Source organism: Amblyomma mixtum, chromosome 2 (assembly GCF_055824585.1).
Source record: "Amblyomma mixtum isolate Tamu chromosome 2, ASM5582458v1, whole genome shotgun sequence".
NCBI lineage: Eukaryota > Metazoa > Arthropoda > Arachnida > Ixodida > Ixodidae > Amblyomma > Amblyomma mixtum.
In genome coordinates, this window is record NC_143013.1 from 314,393,036 (window position 1) to 314,415,871 (window position 22,836).

Consider the following 22,836-nt stretch of genomic DNA (forward strand, 5'->3'; position numbering starts at 1 on the left):
CTTTGGAACGTTGAACCCCCTTAAACCGTAAGCCGCGGTCTTTTGCATTCACCTTGTTTAGAATGAGAACTGTTATGGACCCGTTTATGCAGGGCATGCAATATAAGCGTGATGATCTTGAGCAAATCATTTGTATGCAGCAATGGCGGATCCAGGTGGGGCGTGGATGGTGGATTTTTTAGGTGCGGTGGGTGTTGTTCTTCGAGTGGAGGCAATTACAACGCGTTTTGTGCACCTTGGAATCTCCCAAGAAGACTCTACAGCAGTTATTTGTAAGATGCAGAAAACAGCAGTGATTTGTAGCATGTTGAATCAACAAAAGTGTCAGAATCGGTTTTATCAGGTACATTAAAATAAGGTACTTATGAGGGAGAGTAGAAGAGCTCTGCGCATGTTAGCATATTGTACGAGATTCACTGTCCTGCTAGTGAAATCTCTCTCACAGCTTATGGGCAGTTATTGTCATATGGAATCGTGCACCGGTGCTGGTGACGTATTGTTGCTGATAATTTTAATGAGGGGTGAGAGTGAATAAATTTGCGAAGCACGTCTTTTATGTCAGAAATATTTCTTGTTAATAAATTTAAAAGAAATTAAAAACGTCAAATAAATGTTGCACTCAAAATGACGCAGGCACACAATTAAGAAACTGATAAAATGATGCAATATTAAAGGTACGAAAGGCTCACCGACATGCACTCGTTCCCACATCGCTCAGGAAGACAAGCGTCGACTCAAAAGCGGTTCGGTTGCTTCGTCTTCTGTACCCTGTGTACCTGAGAAACGGCGTTTAGGCAGCAACTGATCGAAACATTTCTTACGTGGGTATGCTACAACACAGTGCTAACTCGACTTCGATTATAATGGTCTGAAGTCTTAGAATGATCTGGAGAGCGCTCGAAGTGTGTGCAACGGCTTGCTGCCATGTCGCTGTCTCGTTCACATGCACCGGCGCAGGCCTTTTCTCGGGAGATCACATGTCGTACGAGCTGTACCGCCAGGAGAAGCAGCCCTCGCTGGTCGACATGGTGGTCATCGCCATTGAGATCCTGCGCAGGCGCGGCGACGGCTTCGCGCTCATGGTCGAAGGTGAGCGTCGATTAGCCTCTGTCGGCGCGCCTCCAGCATGCTGTGTGTGTGTGTGTTGCTTCCACGGTTTCGTATTCCAATGAACACAGGGCAGGGAAGATGGAATTAATGCGAGGTGAACATGGAGCAAGGGAAAATCCTCAATTCGTTAGTTAACGTTTCGACTAAATGACTTCAGTTTACCTGACAATAAATTCTATTGTCGAAACTTTGGCTAGCGGCCCGAGGCCTCTCTCCTGCCACCTCATTATGTGTTTTCACTTCTGAAAAAAAAAAAAAAAACTCCGTATACTTTAATGGTTTTGTCTTTTTTGTTTCCTGCTGAGCAGGACTGAGTCTCAACTAAGAGAATTTGCTATAGCCGCTTGCCGGTGTGCATCAACAGCATGAGTAAGGTCTTTCGCGCTTTTGATTCTTGTGCATACATTTATTACGACGCAATAATCCCTCTTAGGGAAACCGTGCGTCATGTCTCCTCTGAAAGTCAGAAGCGTCTGCTGAACAGGTGGTGAACATTAACATTTTTTTTCTTCTTTCGAATACATTCCGTAATGTTTGCCTGAAGGAATGCAGCTGCCCGTCTGTGAATACTGTCGGCCTCGTGAAGGTTGTGGGTATCATGCAAGCATCGAAAAATTATAGCTAGAGTTTCCTTCCGCGGATCCCTTTGAGGAAACGGCAGCTTCGACATTTCTCTGCTGAAATGAACATAGCGAGCGTGTCTTGAGCACCATATTTCAAGGCGGCTGTGGAAAATGTACTGAAGTGTACTCCTTATACCCAACAATTCTAGACAAAAACATTTTTTAACGAGAAACCGTTTATGAACGCATTCTTTTTTCATATAATTTAAGATTTCACTATGAGAATCAATACATTCTCAGATAACACAACGGCAGTCATGTATTTTTTTCTGTTAACGCTTTTGCTATCGTCAAAGGCGTTCCCCATTGGTTTTATATGGTAGTTTTAACTGTTCAATACGATCGATGCCCGCCGCGGTGGCTCAGTGGTTACGGCGCTCGGCTGCTGGCCCGAAAGACGCGGGTTCGATCCCGGCCACGGCGGCCGAATTTAGATGGAAGCGAAATTCTAGTGGCCCGTGTACTGTGCGATGTCAGTGCACGTTACTGAACCCCAGGTGGTCGAAATTTCCGGAGCCCTTCACTACGGCGTCCCTCATAGCCTGAGTCGCTTCGGGACGTTAAATTCCAATAAACCGATAAACCAATACGATCGATGGAAGCACTTTAAAAGGAATATTTGTCTACATATGAGAAAGATGGACCGTTGCCTTCAATATTTCAATAGCAGTGTCTTACAATTTTTCAGCTTTCAAAATTTTCGTCCCAGAATGTTGGACAAGTTTCTTCCCTAACGATTGCGCAACTTTTCTGAAATTAATGATCGTCGCCAGGAAGCACTCGCTTCGCAAAACAGCACTCGAAGCGGGCACCACACACAGCTGTGAACGTGAGATCGTTCCAACTTTTTCGATATTAAACTCAAGTCTGTTGCTTCCGCAGTTGCTTACTATTGCTAATGCTAAGCTTCTGCTCAGTGAGGATGGTCCCATCGCCTTCAGCCGGAAAGTCAAACACCATGCAGCGAAAGGGATGAATAAAACCGCTTACGGTGCGAGGCCCTGGGAAGAGAACCGGAAGCAAGCGATCATTCTCGTGGCGTGTGTTTTCGGATCTAGTCGCCTAACGGAGATCAGAGCGAGTGAAGAAACACTCGCTTTCTCTACTGCCGTATGTTTGTGTATGTTTTGGTCTGCGCGGCTTTGTAAACACCGACGGGCACACTTCAACGGAATGGGCATGCGGCTATACAGACGGGCCCATTGTTACTCGCTTTGGATGGACGAGCCTTCCCTTGTGTGCACGTGTATAGTCCGTGGCTGCTGTTTGCGCTGCCGGTGAGGCCGCGCAGAACAGGGCCGGCCATTACACGATGCGAAGGAACCTAGCGCTCGCGGAAATTACCCGGAAGGAGGCGGAGACGATAGCGTCGCTCGTCTGGGCATCTGCGGTCACTGTACTACACGCGCCTTGGGCCATGAAGGCGCTGAATTCGGAGGTGGACGCCGACGCGCTGAATGTTTTCGGAACGACCTTACGGAAAGCTGCTTGGAGAGTGTCGCTTTTGTGTGGTACAGTCTCTGAAGAGCTGCAAAGGGACCATGCGACTGCAGTGGCACAGTAGTAAAAGTGGCCGCTTTCCTGGCCCTTCTTTGAAACTCTGCTACTGCTTTCTAATGGAGTGCATATTGTTACCGCGCAAAACGACGCAGGACGAAGAGAGGAAAGCACAGGACAAGACGTGGAACTTCAAGTAAAGTTTACTACAGGAAAACCACATTTATACAGGAACCGTAATCACACCTGATAAACAGCCGAAACCATCAAATAACACAGGCACGTGGGCGCGCGTGGCACAAGTTAGCATCTAGATAGTTTAACTCTTTCTTAGATAAAGGTACCGAAGTGGAGCTGATGCAACGGTCATTTTCTTTTTTTATGCAGTAGGCTTCCGCCTACTGCATAAAAACCATCAACCACCAACTAGCCCGCCTTCACTTGTTACATGTGCTACTGCTTTCCTTTTTTCTTTTTTAGATTCCGCCTGCCCAACTCTTTCTACCGGAAAAATTCTACAGGCAACAACAGCGTATCCGTGTTTCTTGCTTTAGTATCACTTTCTGTCGACTCACGAAGGTTGTGAAACGAAAATGTCCGAAACACAGGGAGAGCGGATAGAATAGGTGAAGAATCGGCAGGCTGTCCTGAACGCAGTTTACATGGCGAAAGTGTGGATTTAAAAAGAGAATGCTCCTTATCGCTCCATTGTGCTTCCAGTCTGCGAGGGGCATGAGTGACTCTGAACAGACTCGCGTTGAGCTGAGGCATCTAAAGATCGGGAACACGAAGATGAGAAGCCGTCTGGGCTACTTTCGATATTTGCGCCGACTGCTTTCTTGCCCCGTTGCTGTCTCGTGTGACTGCACTGTTATGCCGTTAAAGAAGAGCTGTACAGTATCATGCTCTATATGCAAGTTCACTGCGTGCGGTAGCCACATGGCCACCTATCTAGTCTTTGCTTGTTATTAATGTATGCACCGATTGGTTTCGACGCGCTTTTGTTTTTTATTTTGTTTTACAAAGAAATATAACACGACACATGTTGCTTGTGCCATGGTGTATTCATCGGTTGCGTCTTTACATCTGTCAGAACCAACCTTGCGGCAGGTAAAGATCGCAGTAAGTCTTTTAGCAACCCATTCTTCGGTTGTCAAGGCATGCTCTGAGAATAATCTGAAGCACAGGAACTAGTAGCTAGCGACGTTTAGCGGCTGTATGCCGATGACCTGTATTCAGATATGGAGCAAAGCGCCTAATTGCCAAAGACACGCTGATGATACTGGAGGACTAGCGTCGCCCCCTTGCATTTAGAGAGGGCACTTGTTACGTGTCGCGTTCGGTGAACCACGTGTTCAGTGTCACGCAAAATAATTACAGCTCGGGTGATAGGCATATGAACTTAGTCGGATCAGCTGGACACATGAATATAGGCAACAGAAAAAAGAACAGCATAAGACTGAACTAGCAACTGAAGGACTTCTACGGAGCGACAGAACATGTGAAGGGTGTTGAAACCCATTAAAAAAAATCATGGCGGTTATTTAGTGTCAATTCAGTAGGTGAAGTCCCTTCGAAGCGCGCTACATGGTATATATTCGAGATTGTCAACTGCATTTTCAGTGAGCGGTATGAAAGAAAAGTTGACGTACAGGTGCCCCAAAAGTAATACGGAGCACGCGAGCGGTGGCCGAAATGGAAAAAACTGCTTGCCAGCGCGCTCTATCAGCAGATGCGCGGCAAAGAGCGAAGGGGCGTCGGCACATCCGGCTGGCCCACCTCGATAACTTGATGCTCGCGTTATCGCCTCAACGAGCGAAGCTGCGCTGCTACCATCCCTGCCCGCCAGGGGCGCTTTCAATACATCATGCAAGCGTTTGTTGTTTTTCCGCGCCGTGTAGAAAGTGGCGTTCGACAGGTTGAACTTTTTGCTTTTTAAGGAATGCCACCATTTTCAGCCTGCGAGACCGCCGTGGTCCACTCTTCGCTTCGCGGCGAGTTTGTGACAGTGAAAACTGAGCAAACTTCACGAAGGACACAAAAAGGGAAGACGAGACACAGACGCTGATATAACTATGGAACGTCTTACCCTGATCGTCTTCCCTTTCTGTGTTCGTCATGAAGTTCGCGCTGCTTTTATAGTGATGAACAAGCTCATCATGTGTTCGTCGAGTTTGTGCGCGAGCTATAGAATACTTCGGCCGTCGGTTTGGCAAGTGTGATCAACTTTTTCTTGGTTCAAGGAAGTGCATGAAAGAAAGAATAACATTCATGTGTTGCCTTCGTTGTTTTCATTATAAAGATAGGGGCTCAACAGTATAGCAACTGAACTAATTAAGGATCACTTCCCTTGGCACAAATTTGCTTTCTTAGAATGGAGGAAAAAAAGACAAACAAAAAGCGAGCTTGTCTCTGATTTAGTCGTCCCCTATCGGCTATATTTTGCAGACATGCAAAGGAGAAAACGGCATCAGGGTGGAAGCGATTAAAAAAACTACATCAAAAGGCACTTTTCATGCAAACTAAAAGTTTAATGACGGGCGAAGCTCCCGCTCACATTAATGACATCGACCATGCGTCGAGGAAGAGACTCGAATATTGAGTCGACGTATCCGGGTTGCTCTCGAAGGTTGTCCAGTGTAAGAAAGTGAATTAGTGTGGAAGAAAATGGTCTTGAATTTATCAGACAGCACATGCATGCTATTGTATTTTTTTTTGTTCGTCATGCGTTCCATAGAGCGAAGCAAAGTTGTCACCGCATTTTCCAAAACGTTGCTCGAGTGCTTATACTCGTGAGCGCACAAACTCGCAGCCATGTGTAGCACAAACTTCGGCTGCTCCACAGACAAAGATAATGCAGATCCTGACGAAGCATAAAGCGCACGGTGCCGATGGCAAACATTTCTGCGCGGCCCGGACGAACAACAAACCATGAGGTATTGAAAGCGCCACTGGCGGGCAGGGATGGTAGCAGCGCAGCTTCGCTCGTTGAGGCGATAACGCGAGCATCAAGTTATCGAGGTGGGCCAGCCGGATGTGCCGACGCCCCTTCGCTCTTTGCCGCGCATCTGCTGATAGAGCGCGCTGGCATGCAGTTTTTTCCATTTCGGCCACCGCTCGCGTGCTCCGTATTACTTTTGGGGCACCTGTACAAGCGTCAGCATGTAAACCGGACTGTTGCTTCGTAAATCAAAACGCTCCGCTAACCTCCGCCCACCGCGGACCGGCGCTCGCAGGCGGCCGCATCGACCACGGCCACCACGAGAACCGGGCGGCGCTGGCGCTGCGCGAGACGGCGGAGCTGAGCGACGCAGTGGCCGCCGCCCTCGAGATGGTGGACCTGCAGGAGACGCTGGTGCTGGTCACGGCGGACCACTCGCACTCGTTCACGCTCAACGGATACCCGGCCAGGGGCAACCCCATCCTGGGCGTCGCCGGACTGTCCGAGAAGGACGGCCTGCCCTACACCACCCTTTCCTACGCCAACGGGCCCTCGACTACCAAGCGCAGGGCTGATGCGAACACAGGTGTGGACACCGTGCTTCGTGAGGAGTGTGGAGTGGCGGGGCAGAATCTGCCGCTGTTTGGTCTAGGCACATGATCTTTATTCTGCAGTGACTGTAGGGCGAATACTTTTTTTTTCGTCCTTAGTTTCTGTTCATTCTCTGCTATGCTGCGCGTGGAAAGGCAAGGGTAGTAGCAAACAGTTGGCCTCAGAGAGGGCTGATTGTTGCATTTCTTGGGAGCTGTTCTGTTTTCTCAAACGCAAAATGACGAGAAAATATGTAGGCACGAAGGTATACTTGGTTGCTCATTTTCACATGCAATGGTCCCTTGTTTACACGCATGCACATGCATGGAGATACTTTCTTTAATGTCAGTTGTGGGTTACCAGCGGTTAGTGCAGAGTCATGGGTAGTTGACAGGTGCAGTTCTCGGTACTTTTTAGTGGTGCATTGGGTAAGATCATGTCACTTCTTCTTAGCTGCTGAAAGCAACGACTTCCCACCTCATTCATTCACTCTGAAGGCTTGTTAGCACAATTTCTGCACATGCCACAGTGGTTTCATATGTAACTTCACCTGAAGCTCCGGCATACTGGAAACCAGGGAAATAAGAGGGAACAAATGAATATGAAACCGGTGTTTTAGTTCCGCATGCGCAGTTGCCTGTAGGTTCACAACTACACTTCTTGGGCTACTGAAATGTTCGCGACTTGTCAAACTTCAGTATTACTTGATGCTGGGCTAGTTGGCCACTCATTCTTTAAAAATTAAAAACTGTAGGTCCCAATGGAGAGCGAACGTTGTCCATTGGGACAAATAGTCCGTTTTCCATCCTTGCAGCCAACGGTTGGTGTCAGTAAGACTGAAGTGGACGTGCTTGTTGCATCTCCCGAGTTCTAGCTATTAGGTGGCCGCGGTGGCGCAGTTATGCTGATCGGCTGTTGACTCGAAAGACGCGGGTTCGATCCCGGCCGCGGCGGCCACATTCATATTGAGGCGAAATGTTTAGAGGTCCCTGTACTGCGCGATTTCGGTGCACGTTAAAGAACCCGAGCTGGCCGAAATAACCCGGAGCCCTCCACTACGGTGTCCCTCATAGCCTGAGCCGCTATGGGACGTTAAAGACCACAAAACAAAACCAATTCTTGTTAGCCATGGACCTACTGTTATGTGTTCCCTGGCTCCCCCGAGCCCCTGGCCATATCCGATGTCAGCGGAAGGCGCTATAACATACAAACAACAAATAGCGGCACACTGCAAGAACACGAAAAACCGCACTATATTTCCTCAGCCGCGAACGTCACTCAGCACGAAACAAGCTCACAACCTCTGTGAAGTTCAGACTAACACACTCTTCACACACTTATGCTCTGTGCCTTCGGAAGGCGAGAAGCAGCTCACTACCAATTGTCTGAAGATCAGGGAAGACACTGAACGCCCGGTAACGCTGCCATCACAACCCTGTATTTTCCATACCCTCCTCCTGTCACCCGCAGGAGTGCTCGCCTTTATTCGTATAAGGACGATCACTAATACTATAGAATCTTAATTAAGGATGAACACTAATGGACGAAAAAGGCGCAAACGCTCTTTTTCGTGAGATCCTTATTCCCGTCTCAAATGACGTTCTCTTCCTCCCCGGCCTCACATTCGCCCCTCGGTATTTCGCAGAGGCTGTCGACTACCAGCAGGTGAGCGCCGTGCCCCTGCGACTGGAGACCCACGCGGGCGAGGACGTGGCGCTGTACGCCGCTGGCCCCATGGCACACGCGGTGCACGGTGTGCTCGAGCAGCACGCCGTGTCCCACTTCCTGGACTACGCCGCCTGCCTCGGAGACGGCGCCCTGCTCCTGTCGCGGTGCCTCGAACAGAGGGCCTCCGCGGCAGCACCACTGACGACGCAATCTGCCCGCGTAGTAGCTACGCTCCTGGCGCTGGCAGCGTCCCTAGCGGTGCTTCTTTAGGGACGGTATCTGCAACACACAGAGGCTGGGTACAAGTTCATTCAATGAAGCTACATTGAGGGTGCACTGGATACTCAGTGAGGGGCACTAAAAGGTACATTCTTGTTGAAAAGTTATTATGCCACATGGCTTGCCTTTCAAGGGTGTAAAAGAGAACTTAGTGTACCACTGAGCTCTGAATCGCTCTAAGGTGGGGAAAACCCTCGTCCTGACCAGCCAGTACAATTTTGTCTTCAGTGGGTGTTGTGAGTGCTGTATTCTGTGGCTTCATGATTTTTGACCAGAGCCGCACCTTTAAAGTCACTGTCGTAACCACAGGTACGCTAGATCGCATTCTTTTTAGACATAATGAATCAAATGCACGCAAACTGCGCAGAGAGTGAGAACCAGGCTTGTAATCAATACAACGAATTCCGGGACCTAATCTGCAGTCGTCTGATGCCACTTTAGCTATTTTGCAAAGAACCATTCTTCCATTTTATTCCCGAAGAACAGAACTGTTGTACAAAAACACAACTCAAGGGGAAATGTTATGGTGCACTTCATTTTGTACACTGCTGGTCGTGGCCCATAAAAAGGTTCTCACTCCCTGGAACTTTTAGAGCTTCAGGATTGGCACAGTACAAATGCCTATGTGGGTAGTAAAGCTCCATGCACTTCGCATGTTTTACTGAAGGCTATAAGAGGGCCACTAGTCTCCATAACATTACACGTGCATCCTATGCACTTTTTGCGCCATTCCAGCTGAACTGTAAACAGTGTAAATTTTTGAAATCGTCAAAATGCACCTATCAACCGGCTTGACTGTGCACTCATACATGGTAATGCGCAGCGCCTGTTATGTTCTGTTTCAATAAAATTGTGCTTGTTTGGTTTCAAGGCGGTAATGAATTTTTTTTTCTCGTTTTAGAACGTTGCTAAACGTCAAGCCATTCGATTTAATGTGTTGTAAAACTGCGGAATGGTACAACTGAATTATCAATGCTCATTCCCATTAACATGCTGGCTGACTCGGTCGTTCGCGTTGAAGACGCTACTAAAAAAATAAACTTGAAAAAGGCTGCAAAATTCAAATGTAAGAGTAAAAGAGAGTCGTGTGCATGTTCTAGCCTGAAGACATAAAAAATTTAAAAATGAAAAATGTGGCAGCTGAAGTTACTAAGAGCACCGTACAATAAACTCGTGCCTCCTTTGTTGCAGGGATTCCGTTCTGTGTGATATGATATGACTTATGCAGATTACCGTAGCAGCTTTGGACACCTTATGATACTATCACTGCAGTCCTTCAGTGCACAACTATCACTGCAGTCCTTCAGTACACAAACAGCGCTCGCAGTGAGTGAGTGAAAAAAAAAAGTTTACGGCGACGCAGTTATAGAAATGAAATCGTCAAACTGATCGTGATACAAGCTCTTTGCTGCCCTCGTAACGTCGCGGCTATCAAGTGGATGGTGGCTGCAGTAACTTCTGTTTTGTAAATGAACGAGAATTAGGCCGAATGTGAGTATGTTTGTGAAAGCGTAAGGCTTCGAAATGGCTGGTTACTTTCTGTATATGTAAAAACCAAAACAGCAACTACGGACGCTAACAAAGACAGGCAGGCTAGTTGTTGGCTTGTACTGGAATGCATATTGTGACCTCGCCTTGTACTGTCTCCTCTTCCCTACGTCCCTGTTTGTGCGTTTACAGTATGCGTATTGTGGATGCTACGCAGAACCACCTGGCGCTGTTAAGGCACACTACTTTGAGCAGTTTTGTTTTGTCCCTTTGGCATGTTACGAGCAAGTGCTTTGCTGTTGTCATGTGTGGATGTATGTTCACAAAACTAGTGAAATGTCATAAACTTTGCTATTCATGCTATTCCAGCTTATTACATGGTTAATGTTTCGATTTCACGAAGGCTCTCTTTAATTTAGGCATTGTTTCTTTCTTCTAATGGCTCATTAGAAAACAAAGGCGTGGAGTATTTAGAATTCACCCTTCCTCGCACCCGAGCTCAGTGCTGCCATATTTATGCAAGCACACTCATCTGTAATTAACCAGCTGATATCACACGCTGGCCTCGTGTAGATGGGGAAAGCGAGCAATGTGTTGCTTTCTAGAGGCGAGGTTGAGTGGTTTATGAAGAACATGTGCGTGTTTCATTCGGTACTGAGCATGTATGGCATTGTGCGTTTTGTTGAGCCTGTGTACATATTTGCTACCTTCAGAAATTTTGTCTTTCACGTATGCGTAAATCCGGCGAGCGAGTTATCTTTTACAAGACACATTAAGCTTGTTGGGCCGAATGTCTTCCGCCAGAACCTCCACGAAATAAAATATTCTACGCTGTTGTCGAAACTGCCTTGGCTTTTCAGGAAACTGTTTCGTCAGTGCACTTGGTGAGTTGCACCTCGAGCAAGTGTTGCAAGCAGTATTTTGCGATGTCATTATTCTAGCCATCATTATTAAAGTACAAAAATAAAATAAAAAATCAAGTTTCTTTGCAGCTATTTGGTGGTTGAGCTTTAAGTAGCTGCCTAATGAAAGTACACAAGACTTAATGACACTTCGCCGCCGCGGTGGCTCAGTGGTTATGGTGCTCGGCTGCTGACCCGAAAGACACGGGTTCGATCCCGGCCGTGGCGGTTGAATTTCTTTGGAGGAGAAATTCTAGAGGCCCGTGTACTGTGCGATGTCAGTGCACGTTAAAGAACCCCAGGTGGTCGAAATTTCCGGAGCCCTCCACTACGGCGTCTCTCATAGCCTTAGTCGCTTTGGGAAGTTAAAGCCCATAAACCAAACCAAACCAAACTTAATGAATTTTCCTGCCATCAGTGACATATGTTATGTGGGAAAAATTAAATTCGCTCCCTTCGTTCTAATCGGTAGCTCCGGTTGACATGTGGAAACTAGTATCCTCTATGTTGCATGTTAATTTCAGTCATGGATCTCCTCCGCCGAATTCTGAGGCATTCGTACGGTCTTGTAATGGTGGTTGCCGTGGTATTTGTTCCTTATGTTCTTTTTGAAGAAGAACTCGTAAATAACTGATTCTTCTATGACACAGGGAAGCCTATCAATTATCTCAATTTATGACAAAGCTGCCGCGGTGGTTCAGTGGTAATGGTGCTCGGCTGATGACCCAAAAGGCGCGGGTGCGATCCCGGCCGCGGCTGTCGCGTTTCGATGGAGGCGAAATACTACAGGCCCGTGTACTGTGCGATGTTAGTGCACGTTAAAGAACCCCAGACGGTCGAAATTTCCGGAGCCCTTCACTACGGCATCCCTCATAGCTTGAGCCGCTTTGGGACGTTAAACCCCATAAAACCTATCATTTTACGACGCTTATCACGAGGCGTCGCCCGTGTTGCACTGAGCGTGTGCCGATTATGGCTTCAGGCCTGTAGAAATGCCACAACAAGGGCGCAATATTGCGGCTCGAGGTTTTAAATGCAGCCATCGCAAATCAATGGAGGAAGCCAACAGTCACCCAAACGATAGAAAACACGGGGGAATTCTTCTATTCACGCGATAGCGTTAGAGGCCTTGCTGTCCAGAAAATCAGGAGTCGGCGTTGGTAGCGAAAAATCACGAGCATGGCTCCGGCAGATGGTCCCCAGAGGAGGAGCAACCTAGGAGGCAGGTGGGCCACCTAGGTTACGTGGCCTTGTGACGTCATCACAGTCTGCCCACCGGATAGTGAGCGAACTGCCGACCGTGGCAGGTGATTGACGATTGATCGCTAGGAGCATGCACCTGCCGCCGCAGGGCAGGGGAGCATCGCCAGGAGGGGTATGAGCACTCCCAGGGATCTATGAATGGTGTAGAATGACCTGAGGCATATATGGGAATTAGCCCTCTGCACTAACGTGTCATACCCTTCAGGCGGAGCTTGAAGTGTTACCTCCAGTTTTTGTTTCATTTGTGATGTCGATCAGTGTCAAATTATTCGCGTGATTATTCCACTGCTTAAAAATACGCAAGAAAAAAAACAAGCACACGCCGCCGGCGAGATCCGAATCCACGACCTCCCGATTTCACGGATTTGGATCCCACTGGCGGCACGTGGTTGTTTTTCTTCTACTTACTTATGAATTATCTTCGCGTTATGAAATAGTTACTCGATTTGACATTGATGAACACAAATAGAAACATTCCCTTCTGGTTTTGTACGTCAGAAAATAATTTCCCTATTCTTGTCTTCGCAAATTATGCAGCCTTCGACACGCTCACTGAAGCTTAACTGCACGCTGTAGTAAATAAAATTGTTTTATGCAAGGTATTTTTCAGGCGTGAGTGTGTTCAGGAAAGCTGCTGTTGATTTTCCCTTGTACAAAATTCAAAACAGCTTGCTTATGCGATGCTTGACAGCAAACAGCTGGATTTACAGAAATTGATATTCAGGTACCGCTCGTTACTTCACGGAAGGGAATGAAACCATGTCCACCTTTGGTATTTCTCATTCGCTTAACTCTGTAGAGTAGGCTCACATTTTCTTTGCATAACTGGTTCTTCAAAAATGAAATTACCTTGGCCAATCTCCCCGCGTGGGCATGTGCCATGTTTACTATGGAGAAGAAGACAGCAGGTCTTGAAGTTTTTGTTTTTTGCGTCTGCCTCTGCCTGAGCTAAAGCTGGATATGTGCCCTCCAGACGGGTCCCTTACCAAGTACTGCGCTGACTGTGCCGTGCGTATTTTAAAAGAAGTCCACCTAGGAACTTTATTTCATGCAAGCTCTCATGTTTTTCACGTGTTACGAGCTAAGATTATCACACCTGAAGTCACGTTTTTCGTTTTTTACTATAACGTCTTTAGCGGTATGAGACGAAAAATGAAGACACGAAAGACGAAGTCATGCCTGACTTCAGCTGTTGCTTTCTCGAGGATCAAAAGCCGCGGGCCATGTCACTGGAGGCCCACTCCGGGAATTCGTAGATGTTGAAGACCAAGGAGCCGATCGTGTGAATGGCAGCGATCTCGAACGTCACGCAGATAAGGTTCATGAAGAAGCCCGGGCCTATCTGTGTACAGAACGATATAGTGAGGAAATGCAGTGTAACTGTAGTATCACGACCTGAACGAAGCCTATAGTATATTCAGTAAAATAATACTGTGAAATCCGCGACGTCACGCTGCTATTTGGTGAGCTAATGGGCCGTTTGTTAGCAATTATTTGGCTGCATGCAGTCTTTTCTTGCAGACCACACTCCACATTATAACACTTGAAGAAATAAGGCTTTTAATGAGGAAGAAGTAAGCCATTTCACAAGGTTACCAGATTCATATGTCATGTGGCTAACCAGGCTGTACAAAGATGCCCTGACACAGCACATTTGTCCTTGTAATATTAACAGCTTCAATCGCCTGTTTTAAGCTCAGAAAGATCGAATAACGCACTCTTTCTCATAGGAGTTGCTCGCGTGTCTTTCGGGCCCAATTCCTGCAGGCGCTGGCGAAATATTAAGCTTCGTTGTAACGTGCAGGCATTGGAAACTTCGGATAAAAGTCGTCAATTTCCAGGATTTCATCACTGGTGACTCCTTGAAGGCAGAAATGTATACAACTAGGAGATCAGGAAAAAAGATTACAGCGCAATCGATTGGGATAATGTGGTAATTTCTGAATGCTTAAGGACCACAAAGCCGCGCTGAAGTACGCAGGGGCTTGTACAAAATTCAAAACTGCTTGCTTATGTGATTCAGTCATTCTTGCACAGAACTTTGAGGCTGTTCTGCCGCTAAGATTGGTTTTCGCACGGATTTATTTTTTGGCGGGAGTCCTGCATCCCTGGCAGCTTCCCTAAGCACCGCTGGTATCCGATAAATGTACAAAGAGGTCCGCTACCGGATGTTCGGATGTCCAATGGGTGCAGTTTGATCCCGAATAAGAACTGCGGACATCCCTGGGACCATCTAGTGCGAAAAAAAAAAGGTGGCCGTATGAACGTCCAACGTACATGGTGAATTTCAAAGGGGCGGATAAGGCTACTTTCACATCGTATCTTTTTGCCACGTGTCTTAGGCCATGTGATAAGCGGTGGACGTAGGGAATGACCGCATGCTTTTTCAAGTTCCCTTCAGCGGGGGGTGAACTGCCTTTGACCCGTTTCATTAACTTTATGCAGGACTGAACAACGACACTATCAGGATAGCCGGCGCTTACTAATCTGGAAACTCGGGCTTTGAAACTATCATTGAGAACATGTAGAAACGATTTCGCCAGGCTGGATCTGTATACGGACGTAGAAGCATAGCATTTGTTAGCGCTAAAGTTTGGAATATCATCCCATTCAGCATTAAGTCCATCTCGAACATTGCACCTGCTCTAAAAAAGTACAGCTATCAGAACAATACATCCCCCTCACTGTTGAATTGATTATTTTTTGCATTATATTAATTATTTGTTTTGTATGTTCAGCCTTGTTCAACTGCCGAGATTTATAACATGTTTGTAATGGATCCGAAACTAGCCACTGGCTAAGGATCCAGATGCCTCATTCACCGTGAACTTTGTATATTTTTTCTGTGTAATAAGCTCTTACTTACATACTTACATGAAATAGCTATTCCATTCTTCAAAAAAACCCCTACTCAGTTACAGCTCTGAACATTCGAAACTGGTGAAGAATGGAATAGCTATTTCATGTCTCAGATCCAGGCTGGCGAAATCGTGTTTACGTGTTCTCACTGATAGTTTCAAAGCCCAAGTTTCCAGATCAGTAAGCGCCGGCTACCCTGATAATGTCATTGTTCAGTCCTGCATAAAGTACATGGTGAAACTCGCAACCATCCTTTAAAACGTATTACTCAGCACGCATTCACAATAACAGGCAGAGTAGGCACTGACACAGCCATTCCAGTCTGGTTTTGACAGGATTGGAAGTTACATTCCTTGCGATCCGATGTTCTACGGTGGAAACAACGCGGCGCATTTAAGTTCGGAAAAAATATCGTTTTTACTGAGATAAATATTTATCCTCCCTAAACATGCCCATACGTTTAAGGAACTGAACATTTCACATGACCACATAAAAATTGTTCGAGAAAAAAAACTGACGGTTGATTTCCGTAGTTTATCCAAACGCGAATTAAGTGCGCTAACACTTCGGTTTTCACTTCGGTTCCGGTGTTTGGATCAATTATTGATTATTGGAAGTTGTTCGAATAGCGATAATAGGGAAATGGCCATATAGGCAGAATTGGTCATTACCTACTTTACATTTATAGACCCTTGGGAATCCTCATACCTCTCCTGGCGCAGTGGTTAAGCGATGCTCAACTGCCCTGCTTGTGAGACCCCGCCATCTGAGCCACCTGCCGTGATGGGCAGTATATGCATATATACACCCTCGTCATGACACGTCGCTATAGAGGAGGATGGCGCTGGTGAACGCTGTCAAGGTTCTGTCACACTGCCCATAAATACCTTCGAAAGCAGAATACCGCACAGTCGTCGCAGGAACTCAGTTGGTAGAGCACTGGACGCGAAATTCGGAGGTCGTGGGTTCGGATCGCACCGGCGGCATGTGGTTGTTTTTCTTGTGATTTTTAATAAATTATCTTAAAATAATTACCCTATTAATGTCCTACTGATGAACACCACAAATTTTAAAAAATCCCGTATGCTCCTTGCGCTCAGTGGCGGCTTGCGTCATGCATGTCATAACGAGCCCCTCTTATCCCTTCCCTTCCCTTGTTCCTACATGACCGATTTGTAAGTGCGCGCGACCTCCTGGTTTGTTTTGTGCAGTATGCGAAGGTAGTTTGTGTGCCGATTTTTGCATGAAAATTGACAGGTTGAAGTCCTTCCTAGGCTACTAGCGGAACCATTTTTTCGATTATTGCTACCCATGAAATTTGAATCCTCAGTGCATGTCGCACGAGGTGGAATTAGAGTAAACTAATGGCTTGTTTGGCAGTTGAAATTACTGTGAATGTCTTGGAAGCCTGCCGTTGTGAAATGCGCAGCACAGTGTGTATGCGAAACGAGTTAACTCGATCCTACCAGAACTGTGACGTGGCATATCGACGTCCTGACCTCTTGACTAGATGGACCGTTGCACACAGCAGATGCTGTCTGGTGTGCTTGTTGTGCTGCACATCCTCGGTGGTTATTATTGCGAAAGCAATACTGCTCGCAGTTTGAGCCCTTTAGCGTCGTCCCGGCGGTGTAACCACGTTTGACCTTTAGCATGACCTCCGCTGTGACGTCACGCCAGACGGAGAGAGACAGAGCCCCAACTCGTCTCGTCGCGGTCGTCCCAGCGTAACCACGGTGCGGCGAGCAGCAGCTGCGCGCCGCTGCCGCGAGGAGGCGCTCGCTATGATGACGTCACGCCAGACGGAGATATATCGGGCTCCGATCCGGCTCGTCGCAGTCGTCCCGGCGTAACCACGCTGTGCGTTTCAGCCAGGCCATGTCGTCCGACATGCACAAGGCAAGGCTGCAACGATTCACTCAAGCTAGGAAACGACGGCGGGCTGAAGAAACGGATGAAGTTGCTTTCGCAATTTCCGGGCTTAACCAAGCTGAGCCTCTGCTAATTTCTGTGTAAGACTTCGGTCTATCCGTTGGGCCTGTAACCATTGCAGGGCTCCGCGTTCTCAGACGTGAGTCGCAGACGGTCACCTGGAGCCCGTAGGCAAATCAGGTAGTTTGCGTAATGATCGTCCGTATGCTGCGTTTTGCTTGTTCCGGACTTCTTTGTGGCGACTCGTTACCATCTCGTTCGACACGGTCTTGGGTTTCATGTGAGAAGATGGGACTGGAAGTAGAGCCCTTGTTTGTCGGCTCATTAGCCGTTGAACCGGAGGCTTCAGTTGGTTGTCTCTGGGTGTGTTGCGACATTACAGTATAGCGCTTCGCTGAAGCTGACCTCACTGCGGCAACACTTCCAGTAGCCTCTTAGCTTCTTGAAAGCACGTTTCACCATACCATTTGATCGCGGCTGGTATGGGCTTGGAAATACTGAACGTGCAGGCTGGCCAGGAAGTCGCTGAATTCCGTACTGCTTACTTTCTGCGGTAGTCCATGCGTAGCAAATATGTCAGTGCATGCCGAAATGATAGTTGACGCAGTGCTCGTACGCAGCTCTTTCATTTCGAAAAAAAAAATAGTAGTCTACCACGATGAGGGAATGGCAATCTTCATGATGAAAAAGATCTACTCTCAACATTGAACAGGCCAGTGTCGCAATTTCACCGGTTATATTGGGACAAAACATTACTTCTCGGGCTCTGGTCTTCATTTTCTCTTGGCCTCTGTGCGCCGCATGAAGCAGGTTCACAACTTCCCTTCTTTTTGCCTTCAGTACAACAAGCTTGTTACTACTCAAGACCAACACTTCCTCGACGTGAATTTGTTCCCGGTGATTTAAGAACACCCTCAGCTCTTCAAGTACTTCATTTTTCGAGGCCCACCAGGACGTGCTGGCATAGTCATGCAGGGTCATTGTCATTTGCTTCGAGTATGGATTTCAGCTTGTAGAGGGATATTGGGAGGTATGTGAGGGCATTCACATAAAACTGCCCTTCTTCCTCCTTGAGTGTCAGCCGGCTGGGAAAACGTGACAGTGCATCTCCTATCAATGACGTTCTGCCTCGCTTGAACTGCGCTGTAATTGGATACTTTGATGTGCTAGGAGGTTTTTTGAAAATGGCCCCGAGTGGTCTGTGGTCCGACTCCACTGTGACGTCAGGCTGTCCGATATAATCGTGAAATTTCTTGCGGCTGTGAGCGATGGCTAATGCCCCTTTCTCAATTTGCGCACACTTTTATTGCTCGTCAGTGAGGGTTCGGGACTAGCACACAACTGGGTGTCCTTCTTGCAGTAGGACTGCTTCCACCCCGTGCTGGCTGGCATCCACGGACAATGTCACTGCCTTTAATTGCTTGAAGTAGGCCATGGAAGGGGGCTTCAGTCAGTGCTTGTCGCAGCGTTTCAAAGCTCTTCTGTTGGCGCTCAGTGCACTCCCAAGCGATTTCCTTGCGTAGCAGATCTCTCAGTGAGCTCTAATCGACCACATGCTCAGAAAGAACCTTGATAGAAAGTTTGACTACCAGGAACATTTGAAATAGCTTGCAGTTCGTCAGAATAAGGACAACTAGAATATCTTGCACGCGTTGGGGATCGATCTGAAGGCCTTGGGGTGTCGGAGCATGTCCCAGGTACCGCACTGCTTGCTGCAGGAAGCAGCATTTTTTCTTCACGTTCGACTTCAGGTTCATTCATCTGCAGCGTCCCAGCAAGATGGCGATGCTTTAGTCATGCTCCTCTTGCGTGGTGCCCCGTATTAGAACGCCATCCCTGACCACAGACACACTGTTCAGTCACTCCAAAACCACCAAAACTATGTGCGCGGCGTGCTGGAACTCTTCCGGAGCCGTCTAAATACGAAGGGTATTCGCAGGAATCTGTATCGAACATAAGATGTACACATTGTACATAAGTACGAGCTCTTGCGGTCCAAATTGGTTTGCCAAAATCCAGACGAAGCGTCTAGAGTCGAGAAGAGCTTCGCGTTGCTCAAGCCTGGCGTGTTTAGTACAGCCATCAACACAGGCATAGGAAACCGTTCGCGAAGCAGGGCTTTGTTCAATTCTGTTGAATAAAGGGAGTAAAGGCATTAGTAAACCTCGTCTTGCACCATGCGGTCCAATCCAGCTTTGACGCGATCCCTTGAAACGACAGGCATTCGCCTCGGAGGTCTCACTGCCGGTTGTGCTCCCGGTTTGAGCTTATTTTCATATTGGAGACCATAAAGGTTCCTTAGTAGAGCAGAGTGTTGGGCCAGTTGGTGCAGCGACGTATTCAGGAAAACTTCGCGCAGATTGACACAGGACGGGAGGGAGAAACACGCACACACACACACTAGCGCAAAGGTTCCCTAAGCCATGAACCACATCAGCAAATGATACAGCCGCTTCGTATAGTTCACAACTAACAGTAGCGATCCTCATAATAAGACAGTTTTTCAGACACGGATCTACTCAGTGATCGGTACGTCCATGCCACTCCCAGCGAAAGAAGGTGTGCACGTACGGCCGTGATATTTAAGTTTCAGCGCTATCTGCTCGCGAGCACGTCGTGTATGGCCAAGAAACGTGTTCAGCACGGCGCTGCATTTCCCTGTCGGGTCACCCGCTTTAGCATACTCTTTGCGGTGACAGAGCAGTCAGCTCCACTCTCACTTTTTCAACTGACAGGTTTGCCGTCAATCTAAACTTACGCGGACCATATATTTTCGCTCGACAGAGCTGGAATCTAAACTATTTGTAGAAAATGCATATTAGTCATCACTGTCGGCTTGATTATGCAATACGCATTTTTGGTCTGGCTCTCTGTTCCACTGCTCAGCCTGTTTCAGGCACGCTTTGGCGAAGTGGTCGTAACCGCCGCAATTCGTACAGCGTTTGCCCCCTCCCCTCATTACCCGCAGGGAATACGTGGTTGTTGTTTGTACCGAATCCACACATGGCGCAAACGGGCGTCGCACCGACGCGGTTAACGGCCGGTGGATGGCTTGAACCCTTCACACTTATCTTTCCACAGTATGTACGCTTGGCCTTGTTTTTAAGCACGGCACGTCGCAGCGGCTTTTTGTATGAAGGGTTGTCCGAGATCAATTTCTGCTGCAGAATCTTGTCTTTGATGCCTAGGATGATCGAACTTGAAAGCACGCGGTCTTCCAGAGTGCCAAGCTTGCAACGACCTGCCAACAGTCTCAGCTTGGTGAGTCATTCATTGAAAGTTTTGTCTTCTCTCTGGTCGCTTCTCTTTATCAAGCAGGACGTCAACGGCAGTGCGTTCGTCATCTGAACCAAATTGGAATGTTGCAGGCTTTTCATGCCTCTTCACCAATGGTCACCAAAAACGTGGCTGCTTGTACTGCTTTCGACTTGTCCGTGAGCATGATAGCAGCAGCGAAATGTTTAAATTAACTTCTCCAAACTCGCAATTTGGGCTACACATCCCCTCTAGTATCCAATGGCTTCGGCGGAGGACGGAGCGACGAAGCCATGGCGCTTTCAGGCTGGAAGGCATTGCGAGAGCTGCGTGCCCACACTTCCGTTGGCGGGCTTCAAAACGCTTCCATGCAAACAGACAGTGGAACAGTGGCGCTGGTCCTGTCGTGTAAGTTTCTCTTTTGCGCCCGTATTTCGAGCCGTTTTCTTTGTAAGTCTTGAACCAACTAAACCAAACTACAGTTCTTCTTGAACAAAAAGGCTTTACTGACAAACTTCTGGGTGTTTATAGACCCTACGCGATGGCGACACAGCTTCCGGTGTCGCTCAGTCGCTACAGATGGCTGTGCCATTGCGACTCTCATTACATCGCCAATGTTCCTTTATGTTCGGCTTCATGTTCTCCTCGGTTCTGGCGCTAAGATCACCTGAAGTGCGCCGACAACAAGAACTAAAAAAAATTTCATGCTTAAAAATGCTACTATGCTCTGCAATCTCAGTGATAGTGAAAGAACCGCAGGTAGTAGTCGAAATTAACCCAGAGTCTTCCACTATGGCTTCGCTCGTAGCCCGTGTTCAGCTCTGCGAACCCTGCACACCGTACCATAACATTCCATGTAACCTTCTCCTTTGTTCCGTCCTACACTGCGCTGTCACGTGCGACACGCAGCGGTGGCTCATGGCTGCTGATCCCAAACTCTCAGTCTAATCCCGGCGACCGCATTTCGATGGGGGCGAAAGAAAAAAACGCCCGATGTCTCAGTGCGATGTCAGAGCACGTTAACATTTCCGCGCCGAATGTGACGAATTCACGACACACCGTTTGCACTCCGTCTACCGGTTACTATATTGAGCTTGCACACAATGTTTGGTGTCAATATCTTCTCAGAGGCCAAATGTTTGGCGTCGCTGTGAGGAAGCTGTGCGAAGAAAAAAAGGGCGGGAATTCGCGACTTGAAGCCAGCGTCCCAGACGTCCCAGTCTAATTGCTGACAACTTCTGCGGAAATTAAAATTGTGAAGATATTTGTCGGACAAAAATTATCTACTGTCGTTGGGTTGGCCGTTCACTCAACTCGGACTAGAAGCAGGAAATGGGCCAAAATGCTCACTTTTTACAATTCACCACATACCGATTTCTTACAATGAAGCGCTAAGAAATTATTAATATTGCCTAGGGATACGTGCGAAGATTACCTAGCATAATGAGGAGCTTATGTTTTTTACTTTAATTGCTTCATAACTCGGGCATTAAAAGATTGAACACTATGTGGTTTAATCCGGAGCCCTTCACTACGGCGACTCTCATCGCCCATTTGCAGCTATGGGAAATTGAACCCCATGCACCACTGCGAAGTTCAGATGTGTACTGAGAGTACGAGGATTACTCCAGCTTTCTTTTCGGGATATTCACAACATTTGCATTTTTTAAGCGAGAGTTTAGCGATAGCGTGTCGCAGAAAAAGCGGCGTTGACCGGAGTGGAAAATTGGCTGTGGTTTAGCACTGGTTAAACCTGGAAGATTGCGAAAGCAACACCTGCGCGTGGCCATATATTGTTGCGTGAGCTACATTGCCCACGTTCTCGCAGTTTCGCGTGCTCTTGCACGACCATGCTGTGCATGCTCGAGGAGCAAGTGACGTCAATACGTACAGCTGGCGTGCCTCGCCGCAAGCGCTCGCCTTCCTTTCCTTAAAACGATCGGAGTGTAAAACGTTAACGCCAACGCCAATGAACACAATGATCGCCGATGGCCTTTGAATTCAGCGCCGCGTTTCTGGCAAGGTTAACGTCTGCAGCTCAATGTCTGCAGCTCACATCTCTTTCTCATCAGCCCACGTACCTATAAGCACGATTCAGGCGTCCACTGACCCTGGGAGCCATTACGCGTGCTTCCTTCCCATAAAGTGATCAGACGTGGTCAACGCCAAAGCCAATGAACACAACGAACGCCGACGGCCTATGGCTTCAGCGCCCCGTTTCTGGCGCAACGTTGCCAACGCATGCAGCGCACACCTGTCATTACCGCCACTTAGCTTAAAACATGGCTTATTCACCAAAATGAAGAATTGTCTGGCAAGAAGTTAGCAGATGCATTTAATGACTTTTTTGTGGAACTGAAAAGAAATGATTATGATGAAATGGCTTTGAATTACATAAGAAACAGGTGTGATCCACGGTGCACTTTAA

The 22,836-nt window shown here is 47.6% G+C and overlaps 2 protein-coding genes across 11 annotated transcripts in view; one reads left to right on the forward strand and one right to left on the reverse strand.

Annotated features, from left to right (window-relative positions):
- Positions 1–11,040, forward strand: part of LOC149365030 (alkaline phosphatase-like) — a 44,864-nt gene extending 33,824 nt beyond the window's left edge. Inside the window, exons 6-8 of one of the 2 annotated variants that reach the window (XM_089575105.1) lie at positions 958–1,089; positions 6,467–6,757; positions 8,408–11,040. In XM_089575105.1, the coding sequence (XP_089431231.1) occupies positions 958–1,089; positions 6,467–6,757; positions 8,408–8,700 (716 nt within the window). In that variant the 3' untranslated portion in view covers positions 8,701–11,040. The remainder of the gene's footprint in view (positions 1–957; positions 1,090–6,466; positions 6,758–8,407) is intronic. The other variant, XM_089575106.1, reaches the window with a different exon arrangement.
- A 2,424-nt stretch (positions 11,041–13,464) lies between these two features.
- LOC149365031 (uncharacterized) overlaps positions 13,465–22,836 on the reverse strand; it is a 119,976-nt gene continuing 110,604 nt past the window's right edge. For all 9 annotated transcript variants that reach the window (XM_089575114.1, XM_089575115.1, XM_089575113.1 and 6 more), the window contains one exon: positions 13,465–13,704. In XM_089575114.1, coding sequence (XP_089431240.1) covers positions 13,570–13,704 — 135 coding nt within the window. In that variant the 3' untranslated portion in view covers positions 13,465–13,569. The remainder of the gene's footprint in view (positions 13,705–22,836) is intronic.